Source organism: Eschrichtius robustus, chromosome 11 (assembly GCF_028021215.1).
Source record: "Eschrichtius robustus isolate mEscRob2 chromosome 11, mEscRob2.pri, whole genome shotgun sequence".
Taxonomy (NCBI): domain Eukaryota; kingdom Metazoa; phylum Chordata; class Mammalia; order Artiodactyla; family Eschrichtiidae; genus Eschrichtius; species Eschrichtius robustus.
In genome coordinates, this window is record NC_090834.1 from 102,808,287 (window position 1) to 102,830,360 (window position 22,074).

A 22,074-nucleotide genomic window follows, 5' to 3' on the forward strand; every position below is an offset into this window, starting at 1 on the left:
CAATGGAAACAAAAGTGAAAATAATTGAGAGTGGAGTGAGGAGAGAAGATACCTTGCCCTCCATCTCCTATTTCTGATGATCCTTCAGCTCTACCATCTCCCACCTCCTCTCCCTCCTCCAGTCAGTAACTCTTCTTGCCTGTTCACTCAATGCCAGCCCCTGTATGCCAGCTGTTGTACTGTACTACTGAACTTTTCAAGGTACTACACTGTAAGATTAAAAATGTTTTCTTATTTTTGTGTTTCTTTGTTTTTTATGTATTATTTGTGTGAAAAATATTATAAACCTATTACAGTACAGTACTATATGGCCGATTGTTTTAGTTGGGTGCCTAGGTTAACTTTGTTGGACTTACGAACAAATTGGACATACAAACAAATTGGACTTACAAACAAATTGGACTTACAAACACACTCTTGGAATGGAACTCGTTCATATGTAGGGGACTTACTATAACGTCTTGCTCTGTGTATCCACTATCCTCCCAAGTTCCTTGATCATCTTTGTGATCACTACTCTGAACTCTTTCTCAGGCAGGTTGCCTATCTCCACTTCACTTAGTTCTTCTGGGGTTTTATCTTGTTCCTTCACCTGAAACATATTCCTCTGCTGTCTCATTTTCTCTGAGTTGCTATTTGTATTTTTATGTGTGTGGTAGGTTAGTTACATTTCTTGGCCTTGGAGAAGTGGCCCTCTGTAGGAGGCATCCTATGTGTCCCAGCAGTGCACTCCCCTCTCGACACCCAAGCTATGTGCTCTAGGGGTTCCCCCTAAGAAGGCTACGTGGGTTTTTCTGTTGTGGTGGGCTAAGTGTTTGGGCGGTCAGGCAGGCCCTTAACTGGTTGGTTGCCAGGCCCTGCCTTGTGTGGATGTAGCTGGCTGCTATTTACTGGGGCCTGGTCATGAGGTGGCTACTTGCAGAATCCTAGGGGGTCCCTGGAGCTAGTGCTGGCTCACTGGTGGGCGGAGTCAGGGTCCCGAAGACTCTGGGACTGTTGCCCACCCGCTGGCTGGTTAAGTCAGATCTTGGGGTTAGTGCCAGACTACTGGTAGGCATAGCTGGTTCCTAGAGTGTGGCTATGGAATCCCAGAGCTCATTTAATATTATTGGTGGGGGGGGGGGTGGTTCTTGACTCAGTTGGGTACGGGGTCCAGGGTGTCCTAAAGGTTGCGTTGGCCAGCTAGTGGGCTGGGCCAGGGCCCAGCCAGTGCCAGTGTAGGATCTGGCCTGCAGTGCAGGATTGTAGTTTTCTAGCTTCTTGTGTCTGCCCTCTGGTGGGTGAGGCTGGTCTAAAGGCATGGTCTGGCTTCCCGGTGGGAGGGACCAGTCCACTGGTGGGCAGAGCTGGGTCTTGGTCCTTTGGTGGGCTAGGCTGTGTCTAGGGGCAAGCCCAGAGGTGGCTGTGGGCTCTTTAGGCTTTAGGCAGGCTGTCTGCAGATGGGGGTGGATGTGTTCCTGCCTAGTTAGTTGTTTGGCCTGAGGTGTTCCAGCACTGGAGCCTACAGGCTGTTGCGGGGCCAGGTCTTGGAGCTAATGAGCCAAGATGTTAGCTATCAACAATGTCCCGCTATATGCTGCCACCAGTGTGTGTTTTCCTTTACCCGAGCCTGAATTCCTTCTCCCTGTTTCAGGACCACAAAGCCTCTTTCTCCTTGATGACTACAGGGAATTCTTGGAGGGGAGTGTCAGCTTGTACTCATACAGAAATGAAAGTAGTAAGGCATCAGAATTTTCATCTATAGTCTAGGAATAAGATATATTCTATTATTTCACTAAACCAGTGGTTCTCAAAGCATGGTCCCTGGGCCAGCAGCGTCAACATCACCTGGAAACTTGCTACAAGTGTAAATTCTGGAACTCTCCCCAGGATCTACTGAATCAGAAAATCTAGGGGTGAGGCCCTGCAACCTGTGTGAACAAGCCTGCTAAGCGATTCTGATGCAGGCTCAACTTTGAGAACCACTAAACTAAATGTCAACCAGAGGTGACTTTACCTCCAGGGGACATTTACTAATATCTGGAGACGTTTTTAGTTGTCATAATTGGGATGGAGGGTGCTAATGGCATCTAGTGGGTAGAGGCCAGGGATTCTGCTAAACATTCTACAAATGCACAGGACAGACCTACAGCAAAGAATTGTCCAGTCTAAAATGTCCATTGTGCCAAAGTCGAGAAACCTGCTCGAAACTGAGCCTTCACTCTCTCAACTGGCGAAGAAATTAAACCTCAGTTGTGTGTGTGTGTGTGTGTGTGTATGTTTGTGGGGGCCTTCATCCCCAATTCCATAGCTTAATTTCAGGTTTAGGTGGACCAGAGGGAACAGGTCCTTAATCCAGGTGATCACCTTCATTCAGGTGCTCTGTTTGCTGCCCGGTACCGGTGTTTAGTGCTGTTTCTCTCGAAGGGCTGGGGCAGGAAACTCTCCCACCTAACCTGTCCCAACCAGGAAGAATATCTTTCCACACCAGCAACCAGATTCTCCCATGAGGCAATGGTCTGAACCGCACAGAATTCTGGCATCTTGAAGTAACATGCCAAGGTCAAGCGGAACAGTAGGCATGCATGCTATACCTCCCACCCCCTCAAGTTCCATCTCTTCTCAATAAATCCCCACCTTCCTGGGGCTGAGTGTTCCCACTTCCCTCTCCCCATTAGCTCACGCCATGTTTCCCCAACACGAACCACTTAGCTTCAGCTTATACAATCAAACACAAAATCTCTTTATTGTTTGAGGGTTTCAGGTGACTTTAGGAAGCTCAGCTTTTAGGAACAATATTGAATCATTTTCCCCAGAGTGGAAGGGTGGGGGGGGGGGGACAGGCTAACATAAGTTAGTCTTTTTCTTAATAACTCTCCCTGCTATATCATGCATATCATGTGTAACATAATATGTCATATATATTTGTATATAACATATTTAATACACCTGTAAAGCAGCAATCAGAGGAGAGGATAATGTCTACAGACGTAACGAGTAGAGTCCACTTGCTCTTCACTAAGGGAAAAGCCATAGAAAGAGAGGACTAAGTCGTAATGCCCAGGAAGTATTAGCCCTCCCTGGAAAACCTGGCAATGGTCTACCAACCCATGCCCGAAGAGTCCCAGGGGAAGCCATTTGGGCAACATGTAGCGGATGAAGAAGCATGGCAGAGACCCTGGAAGCATGGGGAACGGAACTATGAAACCACTGCAGGAGGACCAGATGATGCTTATGCTGAGATATCTAAGGCAAGCCCATCGACGGTGGTGGTCCTGTCGACCATTCACACTGCTGCCCCAGGACCCACACAATGTCCACTCCTTTACCTATGATTACAATTACAATTGGTTCTTTCCCTCCACCCGCCCATCGGCTCCTCCAGCTGCATCCTCAGGCCCGTCCCATACTGTCTTGGATTCAGTGCTGCTTCACAGAGGTACACAGTTCCACTGGTTCCAGTCGCAGGGCACAGGGATATGATTCAGACTGTGACTCATTTTCTGCATAATTTTGTTATTCTTGTCTACATGAGAATACACGGGGAAGCCACGTTCGATCAGAGCCTGGGTCTGGTAATAGATGACGTAGGTGACGAGACCATGGGCCCGGTACTCAGGTAGGGTGCCCCCCATCCGCATCTCTCCTGTCTGGTCCATCAGGGACCAGGACACAGGGGTCCCCTCGGGCCCCAGCAGGCAGAAGTTGGGGAAGTTCCGGATACAGCGCTCGATGAATCTCTGGCTCCACTCATTGCCACCGAAATGCCAGAACTTATTCACCACGGCAGCGTGGGTAGGATCCAACGATGAGAGTTTAAACATCTCTTGGTCACTATGGATGTTCCAAGATAAAAGCAAAGTCCATGAGTTTAGAGGTTTATATTTGTTCTTACCTCTATTATCTTGAGAGACAGAGTAGGCAGAGGAAATAGCAAACGCAAAGTCTGGAGTATAAGTGAGCTTGTAATGACAGAGGGACAGAAAGAAGGCCGATGTTGTTGGACTGAGTGAGTTAGAAGGACAAGACAGGTCAAAGAAGTTGACATAGGCCTGACATATTCCAGGTGAGAAAAGAAATGGGGAGAAACACGGTTTGAATTATGTTTTTAAAAAAGATTATTCTGGCTGCTTTGAAGAAGATGGATTGTGGGGAGCCAGAGTAAAAGCAGAAAGAGAAGTTGGGAGGCTACTTTGGTAGTGAGAGGTGTAAGTATCGTAGGGTAGCTTTTATCAAACTCACATGGCCTTGGGTTTGCCATCGCTAAGTGATAAGTTCTTTATATCCAGCAGGGAAGGAGCCAGTTCCCTTATTGCCTCAATCGCCATATAGAGAATGTTTTGTGATCGCTTGACTTTGAAGGATTTAGTGGCTGCAAGACTTTGGATTACTTCATTCAGGCTGGATTGTGAACCTAGATGGGATTATAAGGAGAAATGCAATGATTTATGTCCATTCTAGGGAGAAGCTCTCCAGTGGAGTAGGAAGTGTCTGAGGATTTCTAGTCAGAGAACTTTGGTGATGGGCTCGGTGCTGCTGCTGTATGACTGGGGTCATGTAATCAGGGTTTGTGCAATTTTCCTTGTTTTGCAGAAGCAAAAACATGCCTAGAAATTCATTCAGCCATGGTCATGCCATTAGAGGCAATACCAAGACTGGAACTAAGTTTTCTGGGCTACATAATCATGCAGTTTTGATGATCAAAGAAGGTGAGTTATAATAATTATGGTTGCCAGGACTTCCCTGGTGGAGCAGTGGTTGGGAATCCGCCTGCCAGTGCAGGGGACACGGGTTCAATCCCTGGTCTGGGAAGATCCCACATGCCATGGAGCAACTAGGCCTGTGAGCCACAACTGCTGAGCCTGCGCTCTAGAGCCCGTGTGCCGCAGCTGCTGAGCTCATGTGCTGCAACTACTGGGGTCTGCGTGCCTGGAGCCCGTGCTCCGCAACGGGAGAGGCCACTGCGATGGGGGGTCTGTGTACTGCAGTGAAGAGTGGCCCCCACTCACCGCAACAGGAGAAAGCCTGCGCACAGCGACAAAGACCCAACGCAGCCAAAAATAAATAAAATTTTAAAAAATAATAATAATTATAGTTGCCAACATCTCTGGAGTACTTACTATGTTCCCAATGTGGTAGATTGTTGCAGTAATGACCCACAATTTGCCCACATCTCCTTGTACCCATTCCCTGGAATAGTCCCCTCCTGCACTGCATCTGACCTTGGCCATATGACTTGTTTTACCAATGGGAAAGAGTAAATTTGATGCAGAGAGAGGCTTAAAAATGCTTGCACATTGGGGCTCACCATGTCTTTGTGCTTCTGGTTACCCTGAGGCCAACACCACATGAAAAGGCCTAGGCTAGCCTGCTGAAGACATGTGCTCTTATCATGATGTCACCAGGGCCTAGCCAGCACTGACAGTCAGACCATCATTCAGACTTGTAAGTTAAGCCATCCTAGAGCAACCAGCCCACAGTCACCCATCAACTGACTATAGATGCATAGCTACACCCAGAGGAGACCAGCAGAACAACTGCCTTGCAAAGCCCAGTCCAATTGTTGATTCACAGAATTATGAAGTTTGCTATGCAGTGAAAGTTAACTGAAACATTCAGGTATTGCACTAAGCAATTCCTAGCTAAGATTTCATTTATTCTTTTCAACACTGCTGTGTTTTATGTACCATTATTTATTTTTTATTTTTTTAGTAAATTTATTTATTTATTTATTTATTTTTGGCTGCGTTGGGTCTTCATTGCTGCGCACGGGCTTTCTCTAGTTGTGGCGAGTGAGGGCTACTCTTTGTTGCGGAGTACGGGCCCTAGAGCACGTGGGCTTCGGTAGTTGTGGCACACAGGCTCAGTAGTTGTGGCACGCGGGCTCAGTAGTTGTGGCTCCTGGGCTTAGCTGCTCCATGGCATGTGGGATCTTCCTGGACCAGGGCTCAAACCCGTGTCCCCTGCATCGGCAGGCGGATGCTTAACCACTGCACCACCAGGGAAGTCCTAGGTACAATTATTACCCTCATTTTTATATATGAAAGTCAGGATCTCAGACAGGACAAGTCCCTGGCTAGGATCACATGGCAAAGTAACAGGCAAATGCCATCCTAGGTAGTCTGACTCTGGAGACCACGCTCATAACCATATAAGCTGCTCTTTATGACCTAGTTGGTGTTTTGTGGCACGAGCTGTCATTCCAATTCTAGGAATGAAAGTCCCTGGGGAAAGCTCTGCTCTGATACCCAACCACCCTAAGGCATCCTGGATATGTCCACAAAATATGCCATAAATCCTTAGCTCTCAGGGGATTACGTTACAGTCCTCTATATGAAGCCCATTAGGTACAAGCTTTGAGGGCGTTTTTTTCCCCCTTTACAGGTATAGTTGCAGCTGAGTAAAAAAACTGACAGCAGGCTGAGGGTCTGGGGCTTGGAGAAAGGAGATACATGTCATAGAAATTGTTCAGGATGGAGATGTGATTCAGCACAGATTCCATTCCTTTTATACTTACTTTGGATCTGCAAATGCTGTTTCCAATTGATGACTTCTGGTAAGCTGAGGAATTCCTGACAGTTTTTGAGGTCTTTGGAGTAGATATGGTAAGTATTGGTGTAGTGATCAAGGTCATCTGTCATGTCCTATTATCATTGAGAAAAGGGGGGCAAAACAAATGTCTTATTTTTCGTGATTGAATACTTTTTTCTAAATTCTACTATACTGTGGTATTTTTAAGTACTAAAATATTGGTGTTTGTATTGGTACATTAGAAATTTTTCTGAACCATTAAAATCATGAGATCAAGATGGGAGATTCAGGTATTCAAATTATGATGAAAAACTGCAGAACAATAGTATTCTCTACCCATATATTGTGTTAAAATTTCAACTCAAGCAAAGACACAACTATTTAGAAAGCATTCTTCTATATTTTCATCTTCCTCAACAGGAAGAAGAGAAAAGCAATTGACAAGGAAAAGCTTCTGTTGCAAGAATAAATTTTTCTATATTTCAAACACTTGCAGAATACACAAACTATGAAGATGACAGTATTAAATTTGGTTATTGATATTTCTGGATTGAAATTTCCATCTATACTAAATTAAGACAAAGAAGATGAAAACCTATTAGAAATGCTTTCATAAAATAATACAAAAGTTGAACAAATTGTAATTACAGAAAAACAAAGAAACCACTTATTTAGAAAGATCCCCTCAAATTATTAAATAAGAGATGCGATTATTTGGAAGAAGAAGGCATAGGAAAATATTATCTTGAGTGCAGAATTAGAAACCTTTTCAAAAATAGTTGGAATTGTTGCACAAAAATACACTCAAAAGTCAGCAATGATACCACTAACATATTTTGTTTCTTAAGATCCCATTTAAGATAAAAGGTCAAATAATTTTATTGCAGTTCAGTTTTTATTATTAATATAAATTTCTTCATTTTATATACTGTTTAATTCCATGGATTTTAAATAACTTATTATTTGTAGGAAAGATATATTTGTATTTTTATAAATTTATAATTTTACTGGATGTTTTAAAATAAACTTAGGGTTTTTTGTCTTTGAAATGTATTAACTATTTAGTTTCACTAACTTTTAAATGTTTCCCCAAAATGCATATGCAAATTCTAATATTATAAATTTTTTTTTTAATAATCAGGCAACTAACTGTCCTGTTTCATACCTTCCTATCTTTGTCCTTGTTACTTTCTCTGGTTAGAATGTCCTCCTTTCTTTGTCAGCCTAACAAAGATATATTTATCTACAAAATCCAGTTCAGATGAAACATCCACTAAGAAGCGTATCTAATCTGATCCTGTAACCTCCATCTCCAAACTCCATAGTTTAATCAGCTTTTGCCTGTGCTATCTCCCTATATTGTACATTTTCTGTTTTTGAACACTTTACACTAAGTTGTAATTTATTTACTAACCTGTATTCTCCTCCAGGCTGTGGGGTTCTTAAAGGCAAGGACTTGTTCACTATCACTGCAATTCATTTCTGTAGCCCCAGGGTCTACCACATGGCCAGGCACACGGTAGGCACATAGCAAATATAAACATAGATGCAAATTCATTCCACATCTGGCACCTTACCTGCTCCTGAGGGCGGATAACCACTGTATTAAAATCAGGCCACTTGTCCACCAGGGCCTTTAGCTTGAATGGGTTTCCCTGATTCATGTGGAAGACAGTCCCATAAACCTGCAGTATCCAGACAAAGCGAGAGGGTCAGCTTATTAGGAAGGGATGGCAAAGTGCCTTGTTTGACGAGGACAGGTTTATGTCTATGAAACTGTGAAATTTTACAGCAGTAAAGGGACAAATAGGGCATCTGGGTCTAAAATCTCCACATGCTACATTTTTTTTTACCTCAGATGAGAGCTTTTTCTTCCCATCTGATATAAATCAAACATGCATATGGTAAAATATTGGGACAAAGTTAATTATCATAAGAACACTGTTCTTTTTTTGGTAGGATTTAACATTATCTTTTCCCAGACTTTCTTCTATTCATACTCATAGAGATACACAATTTTACAAATGTAAAATGATCTGATACATGATATTTTTCACCACTGAATAAATTGTGGGTGTATTTCTATGTTCATAAATACAAAATTTTTCAATTATGTTCTAATGACTGCATAGGGTTCCATTATTTGGTTGTATCATGGTTCATTTGTGCATTTGCCTGCTGATGGTCATTTCAGCTTTTTCCAAATTTTCATTTTAACAACTAATTCTTTGCAGAGCATGCTTGCACAGAAATCTTTGCATGGGCACCTGATATTTTCTTAGATTATCCATCAGGTAACTGCTGGTTCAAAGGTTATGGACATGTTTAAAACTCTTTAACATGTATGTCCACAGTACCCTCTGGAAAGGTAATTTCCTCCCACCAATAAGCAAAGGCTAAAGCAAAATGCTCAAGAGAATGGGCTGTGGAAGCCTACAGTCTAGGTCCAGTCTTGAGTCCCCAACCCCGCCTTTTTGCATAGTTTGTTGAGAGAGAGAGGAAAGCAGGGAGAGAATGAATGAGATAGCCTGTGGACATTAAGTGTCCTGGTGGTTTGGGGTTGGGGGAATGCAGTGGTGGATACCACCATGGGCCACATGACTATTGTGAACATGAAGCCTCTGCAGATACCAGCATGGAAACATGCCAATGACCAAAGGCCAAAAAAAAAAAGGTATGCAGTTTAATGGTTTCTACCATGGGTAGATGATGACCAAAGTCTGTACCAACATCTTTCCCTCCTACCACCCTCCACCCGATGTGAACTACTGTTGTTACACTATGGAGAAAGAGAAGGGGGAAAAAAATCTAAGTTGCCTGAGCTTATCTGAAATCATTGTTTTCAGGCATGAATGGAGGCTTGATATAGAAATTCCGTATAGTTTGGCAAAATATAGATGTTTCTTTTTACGCCTTTGCATTTGGGGGTGTGTAAAATTGTTTTACGTTAATACATTATCCATTACAAGATCTAAAAATATGTGTAGCTCTTCCTCTTTCTTATTCCCCGGGCTGAATTAATTAAAACTTTTTTTTTTCTGCTGAACTCAGAACGTAGTGCGCCAGGCATCTACTCTAAATTGACTCAACTGGAGTTGACACAGGCAATAAAATGTACTTAATAGCCAACACTTAGAAGAACAGATGGACGTTTTTTCAACTGAGACTCAAGCAAGTATTGAGTCCTAGGTTATACCTCCATTAAAAGTACCTGGCAAACAACTATTCTAGATTTCAACTAGGGTAAAAATGTGTATCTTTAATATACAACCAATGCTGTTCTCCATGAAAGTTGTGGAGCCAAGAGGGCCGCCTTATCTTACCACAGAGATGCTCCAAGTAAGGACACTTGGAAACCACCAAGAGTTTCCTCAAGATGTTTGGGGTCCACTTAACCCAAGGAGTAAAGAGAAATTTAAATCACAAAATTCTATACTACAGAGCATGGAAGAAAAACTTTTAGGTTGAAGAATTTTTAAAAATAGCTACTTACCATAAAAATATCTTAGGCAAGCGTTCATAACATGTATAACTGATGTAACCTCTAAGAAAAATTGACTGTCTCTTTGAGAGGTTGCCTGGATCTTAAGGATTATCAAGTGAAAGTAGTTAAATATTAGGTAACAGAGATTAATATTAGTGGGATCCACCAAAGTGGGTGACATTTTAGTTTCAAATTAGTTGATTTGAAGTCATTTTTGGCAGTAATAAAAGAACAGCACGAGTTGTTTCATTAGTCTATTTCTAATAAATGAAAATGAAGCCATATGATCTACAAATAAAATAATGCTAAGATTTTTCTCCTTTATACAGAAAGATGGAGTAACAATTCTATTAGGGAGTGGGGCAGGTGAATGCATTTATCTTATCTAAAATGTATGCATCTTATAGGAGTGTCTTATAAAACAGTAGAAATCTAGTTCTCTTTCCACAAAAAAATTTCAGGGAAATAATTTGTTCTCCCAATACACACACACACACACACACACACACACACATTCACACACACAAGGTTGTACTTAAATTCCACTGGAATGGACCCCATCCCTTTGGTTGCTAAAGAAAAACACAGGTGAGGACCCCAGCCAATCATTAGAGTTGCTCTCGAACAGTTCTGGATGTGGGCATCTATGGATATGTTCTATTTAATCCTGAGATTTCTGATCAGTTGTACTTGGTTAACAGAGATCCTCAGAGTCAGCCACAAAATAGCTTGATATGCCATAAGTTCGGAGCAATTGGAAAATCTAAGTGAAATAGAATTTGACTTATTATTAATTTTAAAGAAGGCTCATGATGGTTAACCTCTCACCTGGCAAGTGTTCCTTTAAGGAGAACAAATTAAAAATTAACATCTAGTCTCAGCTAACTTTGTAGGAGAACTCTGGGCAAGTTTCCAGTGCTATTATGGAACGTTTCTTGGAAAGGAGCAAGGGAATACTTTTTGAATCAGCTTGGAGCAAAAAGCAATGTTAGGTCTCAGGCATTCCTACGTTCATACCATAGCACTGCAGCTCACTATTTGTGGGGTACTGGGCAAACCACTTCACTGAGGTTCCATCTTCACATCAGTGACATGGGCATAACAGCAAATATCTTGTAGAGAGGTTATGCAAATTAAATGAGAGAAAATATGCACTAGTGCCTGGCACAGAATAGGTGCTCAATAAATATTAGTCTCTCTTTCCTTTCATCACAGGAACTTTCTATTCCTACTCCCCTCAGAATTTTCCATTGTCACCTTTAAGGATGTAGGAAGGCTCTTCCTCAAGGATTTCTCCAGCATCTGCAGCATCTGGGCACCTTGCAATGGGAACATCGTGCAAGACACCTTGTTCTGGAGAGACAACCAGGAAACAGCCAGGAATGAGAAGAGCAGGAGGAGATTCAGAAACAAAAGTAGCAAGTTCTCTGCTAATTGCCAGAGCCCTCTTCAGTGTCTGTTTATTGGTGTCATCTTCACTAAAGTCATCAGCCATTCCAAGGAAGGATGAGACTGGCAGGAAGTGCAGAGCCTGCCTTCTGAATTTTTCAGCTCACTTTCTTAAAATTCCGATGAATTCTAGTCATTAACTTCACTTTACATTAGCAAGCACATTCTAAAATATATATAACATTTTTAAAAAAATTTAGTTGCTATCAGTGATTTTTCTGACTCTACCAGTAATAAGCTGTGCAACCTTGGAAAGTTACTTAGCCTCTCTGTACCTTGGTTTCTTCAAAGTAGATGGGATAATAGTATTACCTGACTCATAGAATTGTTGTGAGGATTAAATGAGCTAATATGTTAAAAGAGTAAATAAGTGCTTAAAGAGTCTGTCACATAGTAAACACTGAGCATATGTTATTTTATTATTACTACCACTCCTCTTCCTTACTGTCCGTTCTTTCCCCTCCTCCCTCCTCCTTCTCCCCACTTGAGTTAAAGTGCTGTATACTGCATGATATTTTGATGCCACCTTTTTAATATAGGGCATTTTGACATGGTTTAAAATATAAACAAATTATCTTATTGTTTGTTTCTTTATCTATTTAGGCCACGCCATGTGGCTTGCGGGATCTTAGTTCCCCAACCAGGGATGAACCCAGGCCCCGGCAGTGAAAGCGCCGAGTCCTAACCACTGGACGGCCAGGGAACTCCTTGTTTATTTAATTGCCAAGTCCTATTTCAGGCTGGTGCTCTCACTTTATCACTGAGCCTCACCCTATTTTTGAGTCTTACTCCATCATCTGTGATACATGTTGCGTAATTACTAGGTAGCATAAAAATAGTGTTTTTACATATTTGACTCACTGCATCAAATTGGGATAGTCAAAACGTCCCATAAAATCCTACTGACATGAAAAAGGAAGAAAAGAGGCAGTGTTACAGTGTTCTGATTTGGAACTGTGATCTTAGGAGTACCAAGTTACTTTTTAATGAAGGCGCCGAAGAGGTATTCTGAGAAGGTGTTGTATTAAAACCCACCATGCCTGAGATGACATGCTCCAGGCCAGAACTGGGTAAATTCGTGATTTTAGAATAACAAGGGCACTTCTGTTTTTGGCCAAGGTGGAATACAATAAGTCCCTTATATACGAAATTTCAAGTTCTGAACTTTCAAAGATGCGAACGTGCATCGCTCATCCAACCTATGGACCAGGGAGTTGTAATGACTTTTGTTTTTTAATATTTATTTATTTATTTATTTCGCTGCGCTGGGTCTTAGTTGCGGCACGCGGGATCTTCATTGCCGAGTGCGGGATCTTCACTGCGGCATGTGGGATCTAGTTCCCTGACCAGGGATCGAAACTGGGCCCCCTGCATTAGGATGCAGAGTCTTAACCACTGTACCACCTGTGAAGTCTCAATTATAGTGACTTTTAAGAAATATTATTTATGTCACACTTTTCACCCGGCAGTAAAGGCGAGTGATGAATCAGGAACAATCTTGCGACAATTTTGGAAGGATGGTAACATCTACAAGGCCATAAAAACATTGACTTTACTTGTCATGAGGTTACAGCCGTCACCATGAATGGGGTTGGGAAGAACCTTTGCCTGCAGTTTGCTCACGACTTTTGTGGATTTGAGAAGGTGGATGAGGAGTCCAAAGAGGTCTTCAGCAACTTAGTGACCCTCAGCGAGAAGGTGGAGCTAGATCTGCAATAAGACGACTTCATTGAATTCCTTGCTGCCCAACATGAGGAGCTTACTAATGAAGACCTGATGGAATTGGAGGCCCAGAGAAAGGATAAAGAGAGACAAGAGGAAGAAGTAACTGAAGAACTGAAGAGATTCACGACGTAGGAAATGACAAGGGGATCTTCTTTATTTGAGGAGGCACTGTTAGTTTTTGAGGCACAGGTCCCGAATGTAGAATGGTACACGAAAGTTGCAGCAGCCATTCAGAACGCAATCCAGTGCTACCGTGTCATCTATGACAAGAAAAAAAAAGACCTACTACCCAGACATCACTGGATCGTTTATTCAAGACAGTAGATAGAATTGAATCCAGAGGATCTTAAGACTGTAAAAAGTATAGCATTCCTGAGGCCAATCTTATCTTTTATCTAGAGGCAACTCACAAGGAGTATGAGATGCAACGTAAAGATGAATGTCAAATCTGTGGGGTGAAGTCAGAATGGCCATCATTAAAAAGTCTACAAATAATAAATATTGGAGAGGGTGTGGAGAAAAGGGAGCCCTCCTACACTGTTGGTGGGAATGTAAACTGGTGCAGCCACTATGGAAAACAGTATGGAGGTTCCCCAAAAAACTAAAAATAGAGTTGCCATATGATCCAGCAATCCCACTCCTGGGCACATACTCAGACAAAATTGTAATTTGAAAAGATACATGCACCCCTATGTTCATAGCAGCACTATTTAAAATAGCCAAAATATGGAAACAACCTAAATGTCCATCGACAGAAGAATGGATCAAGAAGATGTGACACACACACACACACACACACAGACACACACACACATATATATATATATATATATATATATATATATATATATATATATATAATACAACGGAATATTACTCAGTCATAAAAAAGAACAGAATAATACCATTTGCAGCAACATGGATGGACATAGAAATTATCATACTAAGTGAAGTAAGTCAGAAAGAGAAAGACAAATGCCATATGATATCGCCCAAGTGTGCAATCTGAAATATGACACAAATGAACATATCTGCGAAAGAGAAACAGATTCACAGACATAGAGAACAGATTTGTGTTTGCCAAGCGGGGGAGGGGGGTGGTGGAGGGATAGAATGCAAGTTTGGAATTAGCAGATGCAAACTATTATATATAGGATGGATAAACAACAAGGTCTTACTGTATAGCACACAGAACTGTATTCAATATCCTGTGATAAAACATAATGGAAAAGAATATGAAAAGGAATATATATATATATATATTTATAAAACATATATATATGTATATGTGACTGAATCATTTTGCTGTACAGTAGAAATTAACACAACACTGTAAATCAACTATACTTCAACAAAATTAAAATATCTGTGGGGTGTAATATTACCATGTTTCCTGAAAAGTATAGGGTTTGGAACCACCCTCCAAGAATGCACACACAAACCAACAACCAAGCATGGTGCCTCATAAATAAGGTAGATTGAAAACAACTGAGACTGTGATTCTCCAGGACATTGGACACACTCACTGTGAGCTGGCAGAACTGGGCAACAGGCAATGTCCTTGGGAGTAAAATTCAGAACCTTGGACCTAGTTTTTCCCAGAGAAGAAATTAATCCAAAGAAAACAATTCAAAAGAAGAAAAGAGCTCTCAGCAGAATCTGATAAAGCTACACAAAGATAAGCAAGGACTGAACAAAATCCCAGTGTTCAACAATAGGGGAAGGAAATATAAACTATGGTGCAACTCCATGATATTAGCATAATTCCTACACATATGGACACATGGGAAAGGGTTGAAATAAAATGAGAAAATGTAGGGCCTAAAACAGTTCATATACCACATACATAAGCATAAATTTATAAGAGAACACAGACAAATAAAAAGATAGATTGTGGTACTAGCAATATAGGTGAAAGCTTTAAAGTAAGTTTGTTTATTATACGATTTAAATAAACAATAGGTCTGGTCTGTAGTCTTGTCCTTACTCAGCTACTCATTTCCTCTCTGACTTTAAGTACAGCAATCTTCTTATCATTCATGGAGACAAAAGACTGCCTACTTTAAAATATAACCAGAAGGATTCAACAGGGTGCTGTTTAGAGTGTTTTCACGCATTAAGTGCTCCATTCACCACCACCCCACTGCCAGAAAATGCCCAGATCTTTCCTCATTCCTTTATTAGTTCAGATCCAAAAACTGCAAGAATTTTTCATAGTACCTAACAAGTTGCCTTTTACAGAATAGGTGCCAGATACATGTTTCTTAAGTTGAAGTTATTCCTTTTCCTTAGGTATATTTGTCATCGTATTCTGAGCAGAACAAAATATGAGCATTTTGATTTGTCTCATGTAAGTAGAGAGGATGTCACAAAGCAATGATTATCTTTTTTTTTTTTTTTTTTTTGGCATGAGTTCTCACCTGGAAAGCTGTCTTCACACCGAGCTTTGCAGGAACAAATGAAGAGGAGCGACCTTTAGATCATGAAATTTCCCTCTGGCGCAGACAGTTAAGCAGGTCTTGCAGAGTGCTTTTAGGTACGTTTTCTTCACAAATTGCTGAGCTGAGGCTTGTCATGTGGACCTTGCACTAGGCAAAAAGTTGGGTGTTAGCTCTCATGAAATCTATCCCTTGCTCTCTGGGTCTCATGTTGAGGGAGCTGGTTCTGCAAGGTTGGGAGGCTGCCAGTGTGCCATCTGAGCTTCTCTTTCTGAAACGCCAGGCTGCTCTTTGCCCCGCAGGCCCTGTCATTACTCTGATAACCAAGCTATGTGAAGCCAACAAGCCAGATACTGGAAGGGTCACACTGTATAGGCAATACCTTTCTCCTCCCCTTCCCATTCTCAAGTACCTGCAATAAGAGAAAGATATTAGGAAAGATATGGTTCAGGTCTGGTTTGCAGAATCTGACTTTTCTTCCTACACGTACGCAGAACAGAAAATCATTTGCACAGAGTGACTAAAGCTCTTAGGATCCTCACTTTTTTAGGATAATCTGTGTCCTCTCCCCTGCCCATTCAGAGGCTCCAGTTAAACATCCCCACCATGATTTAACTCGGGCACTTCTTAGTCTCACTTTTATAGAGAAGGAAACTGAGGCTCAGTGTGGCTGAACTGGATAGAATTTAAACCCAGAGCCTTTCCCTCCAAAGTGCCCAGTACCCCACATGAACACTTGTTCTACCATTCTCAGAAGAGAAAGGAGGGTTCATAGAAAAGAGAGCCCACTCTGTGAAATGACCAGGGAGGGAAGGTTGACACTATCTGGGTCCTCCACCTCATCACTCTTATCCTTGTTCAGCAGGTTAGTGGAGGGAAGGAGTCACTCTAATCAGAGGAGCAGGGGCAGGGTTGCCTAGTGTCCAGAAAGTTGAAAAACCTCGTGTGCTCCTTCAGTCCATAGACCAGCACAGCACAAGTTTACACATGTTCACCTCTGTCCTCCTTGAATATTAATTCTCCATCTTGTCTCCTGGGGTTGAAGTTGTTATAATTATTCATTACTCTTTCTCCAAGGCTAAAGGCCATTGAAACTGTTCTGTCTCAGAATGGCCATCATCAAAAAGTCTACAAACGATAAATGTTGGAGAGGGTGTGCAGAAAAAGGAACCCTCCTACACTGTTGGTGCGAATGTAAATCGGTATAGCCACTATGGAGAACAGCATGGAGGTTCCTTAAAAAAAACAAAAATAGAGTTACCATATGATCCTACAATTTCACTCCTGGGTATATATCCGGAAAAGACGAAAACTGTAATTTGAAAAGATACATGCACCCCAATGTTCATAACAGCACTATTTACAATAGGCAAGACATGGAAGCAATCTAAGTGTCCATCGACAGATGGATAAAGAAGATGTGGTATGTATATACAAACATATACATATATGTATGTATATATAAAATAATATTCATTAAAAAGAATGAAATCATGCCATTTAAAGCAACATGGATGGATCTAGAGATTATCATACTAAGTGAAGTAAGCCAGACAGAGAAATATCAAATGATATTGCTTATATGTGGAATCTGAAAAAACAAAGATACAAATGAACTTATTTACAAAACAAAACAAAAATAGACCCACAGACATAGAAAACAAACTTATGGTTAACGAAGGGGAAAGTGGGTGGGGTGGGGGAGGGATCAGCCTAGTGGACCCCTTGGCCCCAGGAGAGTCCATATCCCACAAAGACTATCTACAACACAAGAGTAGGGTCCTTCTCTCTCCCACCTGAACCCAGACCCCTGGTCCTCTGTCTCTTTCAGCCCTTACACTCACTCACTCAGTCAGAAGATTCAAGAGTCTTTATTACCCTTTAACCTTAAACTACTCTCTTAACCTCTCTGGAATGTTTTCCCAGCTGGAAAAAAAATAGTGTTGTCATGCCAGGTAACCAAGGGTTTTCTCTGCTCTTCTGTTACCAACCCTCTCCAATGGGTCCCCAGGAAGGGTTCTCCTGCCTGGCGTCGCTCCCACCAATAAAATGAGAACTAGTTCAGCTTAGAAGCAAAGGAAAGCTTTATTCTCCCATCAGGGAATGGAGAGGCGCAAGTTCTGGCTCTAGAGCACACACTCTCCCTGACAGGCGGTGGGCAGGGCTGCTTTATAGGGTTCTCTCCTTGGCAGGGTGGGTGTGGAGTTCTCCAGGGTCTGGGGCAGGCGTATTGCTCAGGGCTCCAGATGGCAGTGTCGGGTGCAGGGTCTGTGCACACGGCCCTCTGCCGCTGCCACCATCTTGAATCTCGGCCTTGTGGGCGGTGCTTCTGCACACGGCCCTCAGAGCTGAAGTGTCCGTGCAGCCATTTACACCAGGAACTGTGGCCTGAAGCGCCGGGTGTGAGCCCTCTGCACGAGGCACCCTGTGAGCAAATGAAACCAGATGAAGCACAAAAGAAAAGAGAAAGGTTAGACTTGATTTTATTACCCAGATTCTATTTGTATTCCCCGGGAACTGACTTTGGTTTTTTTTGAATTTTTATTTTATATTGGAGCATAGTTGATTAACAATGCTGTGTTAGTTTCAGGTGTGCAGCAAAGTGATTCACTTATACACATACACGTATCTACTCTTTTTCAAACTCCTTTCCCAAATAGGTTATTACAGAATATTGAGGAGCGTTCCCTGTGCTATACAGTAGGTCCTTGTTGGTTATCTATTTTATATATAGCAGAAGGGTGGGAGGGGGCAGGGATAGATTGGGAGTTTAGGATGGACATGTACACACTCCCTGGGAATTGTTAATGGGATTTGCCGGCGACACTTCCTTGACTCTGTGGTTATTACCTTTGCTGTGTTACACAAGATAGCAGACATAAATCTTCTCAACGCACTTTGGGGTCAGGTACAAGGGAAAAGGTTCAGGAGCACTGGTGTCAGTCTTCGTGGAAGTGTTTCTCTGGGTGCTGGGTTAAGGCTGCCAATGACGACAGAAGCAGCATAGCGGAGGGGCTCAGATGAGCAAGACGGGGCCGAACTAACAGGGTTGAGATCATGACTGCACCTCTGACCTACTGTGACCTTGGACTGATTAGTTGATCTTTCCACGTCTCTGTGTCTTGTATCTACAATAAGGAGTAAATAATAGTACTCTTATCTAAGAAGGGCCCGTCCTTAAGTGGAATTCAGGCTAGTGGGTTTCCCTGTGCCGACTGACCCCTAATGAGTCCCAGAAAATATATAATCTTGTAGTCTATCCAGCCTTTTCTCATCATTAGTGTGGGGACAAAGCTTTCTCCGCTTTCTAAATCCTAGGTAGAAGCAGAAATAAGATCATATCTTTTCTTAATTTAGATATGCAGAGTTATAATTGCTTAGACAATAATAGCTTAAGTTCCTGGTACATGGTAAGCATATAGAAATGTTATATTAAATCAATGAAAAATTATCTAATACAATGCAATATGCATGTGCTAATGTGCATAAAAATGTTTAGTGGCAATAATTCTTTCCTTAGGGCCCTAGGCCCAGCCATACTCATGAGGCCAGTGGAGTTCGTGAATGTCTGATAATTTAGCTAATTCTGGTTCTAATATTCAAAATTCTGAATAAAATAAGGCTAGATCCCCAGTGACATTGTATCAAATTATCTAACAGGTGTATAATTGCAGTCCCAGAAGGAGAAAAAAGAGAGAGAGAGAGAGGAACAAAACATTTTTTAATGGCCCCAAACTCGCAAATTTGGTTTAAAATATCTACCTACACAACCAAGGATCTCAATAAACCTTAAGTTTAAACACAGAGTAAAACAAGCCTAGAAATATGATAATTAAATTTCTGAAAGGCAAAGATAAAAGGAAAGTCATAAAAGCAGTCAGAGTCAGTAAAATGGCATAATAGGAAACCCTACACTCTCCAAACCCTAGGCACACCAATTTAAAAATAATACACAGCTCAATTCCCCTTGTGAGAAATCCAGAGACCACTTGAGAGGCTCCTGCACACCAGGTGGGCATGAAACCAGCAGTATTGAAGCCACTAGGGAAATATGTGGTACCTTCTTACCGTACTCCCCCAAGCCCTGCAGCACAGCACTTCATGCTGGGAGGAAGACCCCAACTCCCAGCTTGTCCCAGGGAAGATGAGAGGACTGGACCGGACATGCAATGGTCTGACTTTTCAGGAGCAGCCTGAGGGACTTATTTTTCCATCTTGCCTGAGTCTGAGTGTTGAGAGGAAAGAGCCCCATGTTGGGAACCACTGAGAACAAAGGTGATGGTTTGAACTAGTGCACACTCACTGGTAATAGCCCCTCCTCCCCAGCTTAATGCAGAGTGAGCAAGGCAAACCCCCCAAATTCCAGCTTTTCCCAAAAGCAAAAACTAAAAATTGTTCGCAAGGATGTAGAGAAATTCAGCCACTTGTGCACCGTTGGTAGCAATGTAAAATGGTGCAGACGCTGTGAAAAACAGTATAACAGTTCCTCCAAAAATTAAAACTAGAACTACCATGTGATCCGGCAGTTCCACTTCTGGGTATATAGACAAAGGAGTCGAACTCAGGATCTTGAATAGCTATCTGCACTCCCATGTTCATTGCAACATTATTTACAGTAGCCAAGATGTGGAAGCAACCTAAATGTCCGTGGACAGACCAATGGATAAAGAAAATGTGGTACATACACAGAATGGAATATTATTCAGCCTTAAAAAAGATGGAAATGCTGCAATATATGACAACATGAATGAAACTTGAGGACTTTATGCTAAGTGAAATAAGCTAGTCACAGAAGGACGAATAGTGCACGATTCCACTTACATGAGGTATCTAAAGTAATGATACGCATACAAGCAAAAAGTGGAGTGGTAGTTACCAGGAGCTGGGGAGAGGGAAAGATGATGAGTTGCTTATCAATGAGTATAAAGTATCCGTTTTGTAAGATGAAAAAGTCCTAGAGGTCTGCTGTGCTCATAGAGAACAATACCGTGCTGTACACTTACATATCTGTTAAGATCTCATATTTTTCAACCACAATAAAATAAATACGTAAAATTAAAAAGTGGGGGGACAAAGCAGTCAGAGACATAAAAGACACATTTCCTTCCGGGAATAATGAGAATTGCAGTTGACTTCTCATCACTACAAAGTTCGAATGCACTGGAACAGCATCGTAAAAAGCGCTTCAGGAAAAACATTGATAAAATTCTACATCCCAGTGAAAATACCCTTCAAAATTTAAGTAAAATAAAGCCCTTTTCAGGTAAAAATAAGCAGCTAATATAATTTATTACTAGAATCTGTGCTGTTTTATGTTGTCAGTATTCAGAAAATTCCAGTGATGCGATGATGATTGCAGATGTCATCTAGAAGTGCTGTCTTAGACCAACAGAATTTCAGGTCATCTCCCAAAATAAGGAAGTGCTTCTACCTTGATGTATCAGCTTGGAGAATTCTTATTTTTTTTCTACCACTGGTACATCCTCAGTGTCTTTCTTCTCTGATAATCATACCTATGATTACACTAATTCATTAGAGATGTGAGAATTTTGTTGTTTCATGGCTTTAATGAGATGTGAGAATTTTTTAAAATTCCTGTGTCTTGAAGGAAAAATATATATATACATAACTATATAGATACATACCACTATGGATTAGTACACAATGCACTATTATATCCTATTCTCAAATTCCTTTTTGAGGAAGACAAAAAATTCATTATCTTAAAAATTTATTTGATGACAATGCAACATTTTTTCTGTTTCCTTTCTGAACTCTTAGAAGGGTGGATTGTACTACAAGAGAAAGTTGAGAGTAAAGTCGTCTTCCTGAACATTTTCGAAGCTTTAATTTTCTGAAACCGCACAGCACATTAGTGCATAGCATACAATGTTAGTTGGAGGGTTTTCAATATGTAAATTCCTTTATTAAATTGTATAAAATGTCCTACAGCTTGGTATGAGAATAATGGCTGATATTAATTGTAAAACTCCTCTTCACACACAAAAGAACATTACATTTGAAGTATCCCTTTCTACCTAGAGTAGTCTTGTACTACAAGTAATACATACTTGTAATACAAGTAATTCATATTCATCCTGCAACTTGAAACAAGTTGATAACATGCCAATTTTTTTTATCTTGTCAATTTAGAAAAAAAAGTCATATTCAATATTTATAGATTTAACCTAGTTCACAGAATGTACAAATGTTATGTGTGATAAAAATCCCACAAATTTGATCCAATTTTATAGATTTTTCCTGATTTACCTCAAATTTAAAGTATCTCTGCCACATACATTTTAACAGTTATTGTTAAATAACAGTTTTCTTTTTGCATGTGTACTGTTTCTGGAAAACAAGATGTTAAATTGTCCTGCTATTGTGATATGACAAGCTATAGTACTTAAGTTGTCTTGCTCTGCATTCTGTGTACACGTTCTGAATAGAGATAGATATGATGGTGCT

At 41.2% G+C, this 22,074-nt stretch overlaps 2 protein-coding genes across 2 annotated transcripts in view; one reads left to right on the forward strand and one right to left on the reverse strand.

The window, feature by feature from the left end:
* Positions 1–2,812: 2,812 nt before the first annotated feature.
* LOC137772096 (glycine N-acyltransferase-like) lies at positions 2,813–15,805 on the reverse strand. The gene is made up of 6 exons (XM_068555993.1): positions 15,589–15,805; positions 11,252–11,347; positions 8,088–8,195; positions 6,497–6,623; positions 4,222–4,393; positions 2,813–3,813 (listed from the first exon to the last, which is right to left on the reverse strand). The coding sequence occupies exons 2-6, from the start codon at positions 11,327–11,329 to the stop codon at positions 3,411–3,413; spliced, it is 888 nt and encodes a 295-aa protein (XP_068412094.1). The 5' UTR covers positions 11,330–11,347; positions 15,589–15,805; the 3' UTR covers positions 2,813–3,410.
* A 2,015-nt stretch (positions 15,806–17,820) lies between these two features.
* Positions 17,821–22,074, forward strand: part of FAM111B (FAM111 trypsin like peptidase B) — a 51,687-nt gene continuing 47,433 nt past the window's right edge. The window contains exon 1 of the mRNA XM_068555024.1: positions 17,821–18,076. Within this exon, the coding sequence (XP_068411125.1) occupies positions 18,052–18,076 (25 nt within the window). The 5' untranslated portion in view covers positions 17,821–18,051. The remainder of the gene's footprint in view (positions 18,077–22,074) is intronic.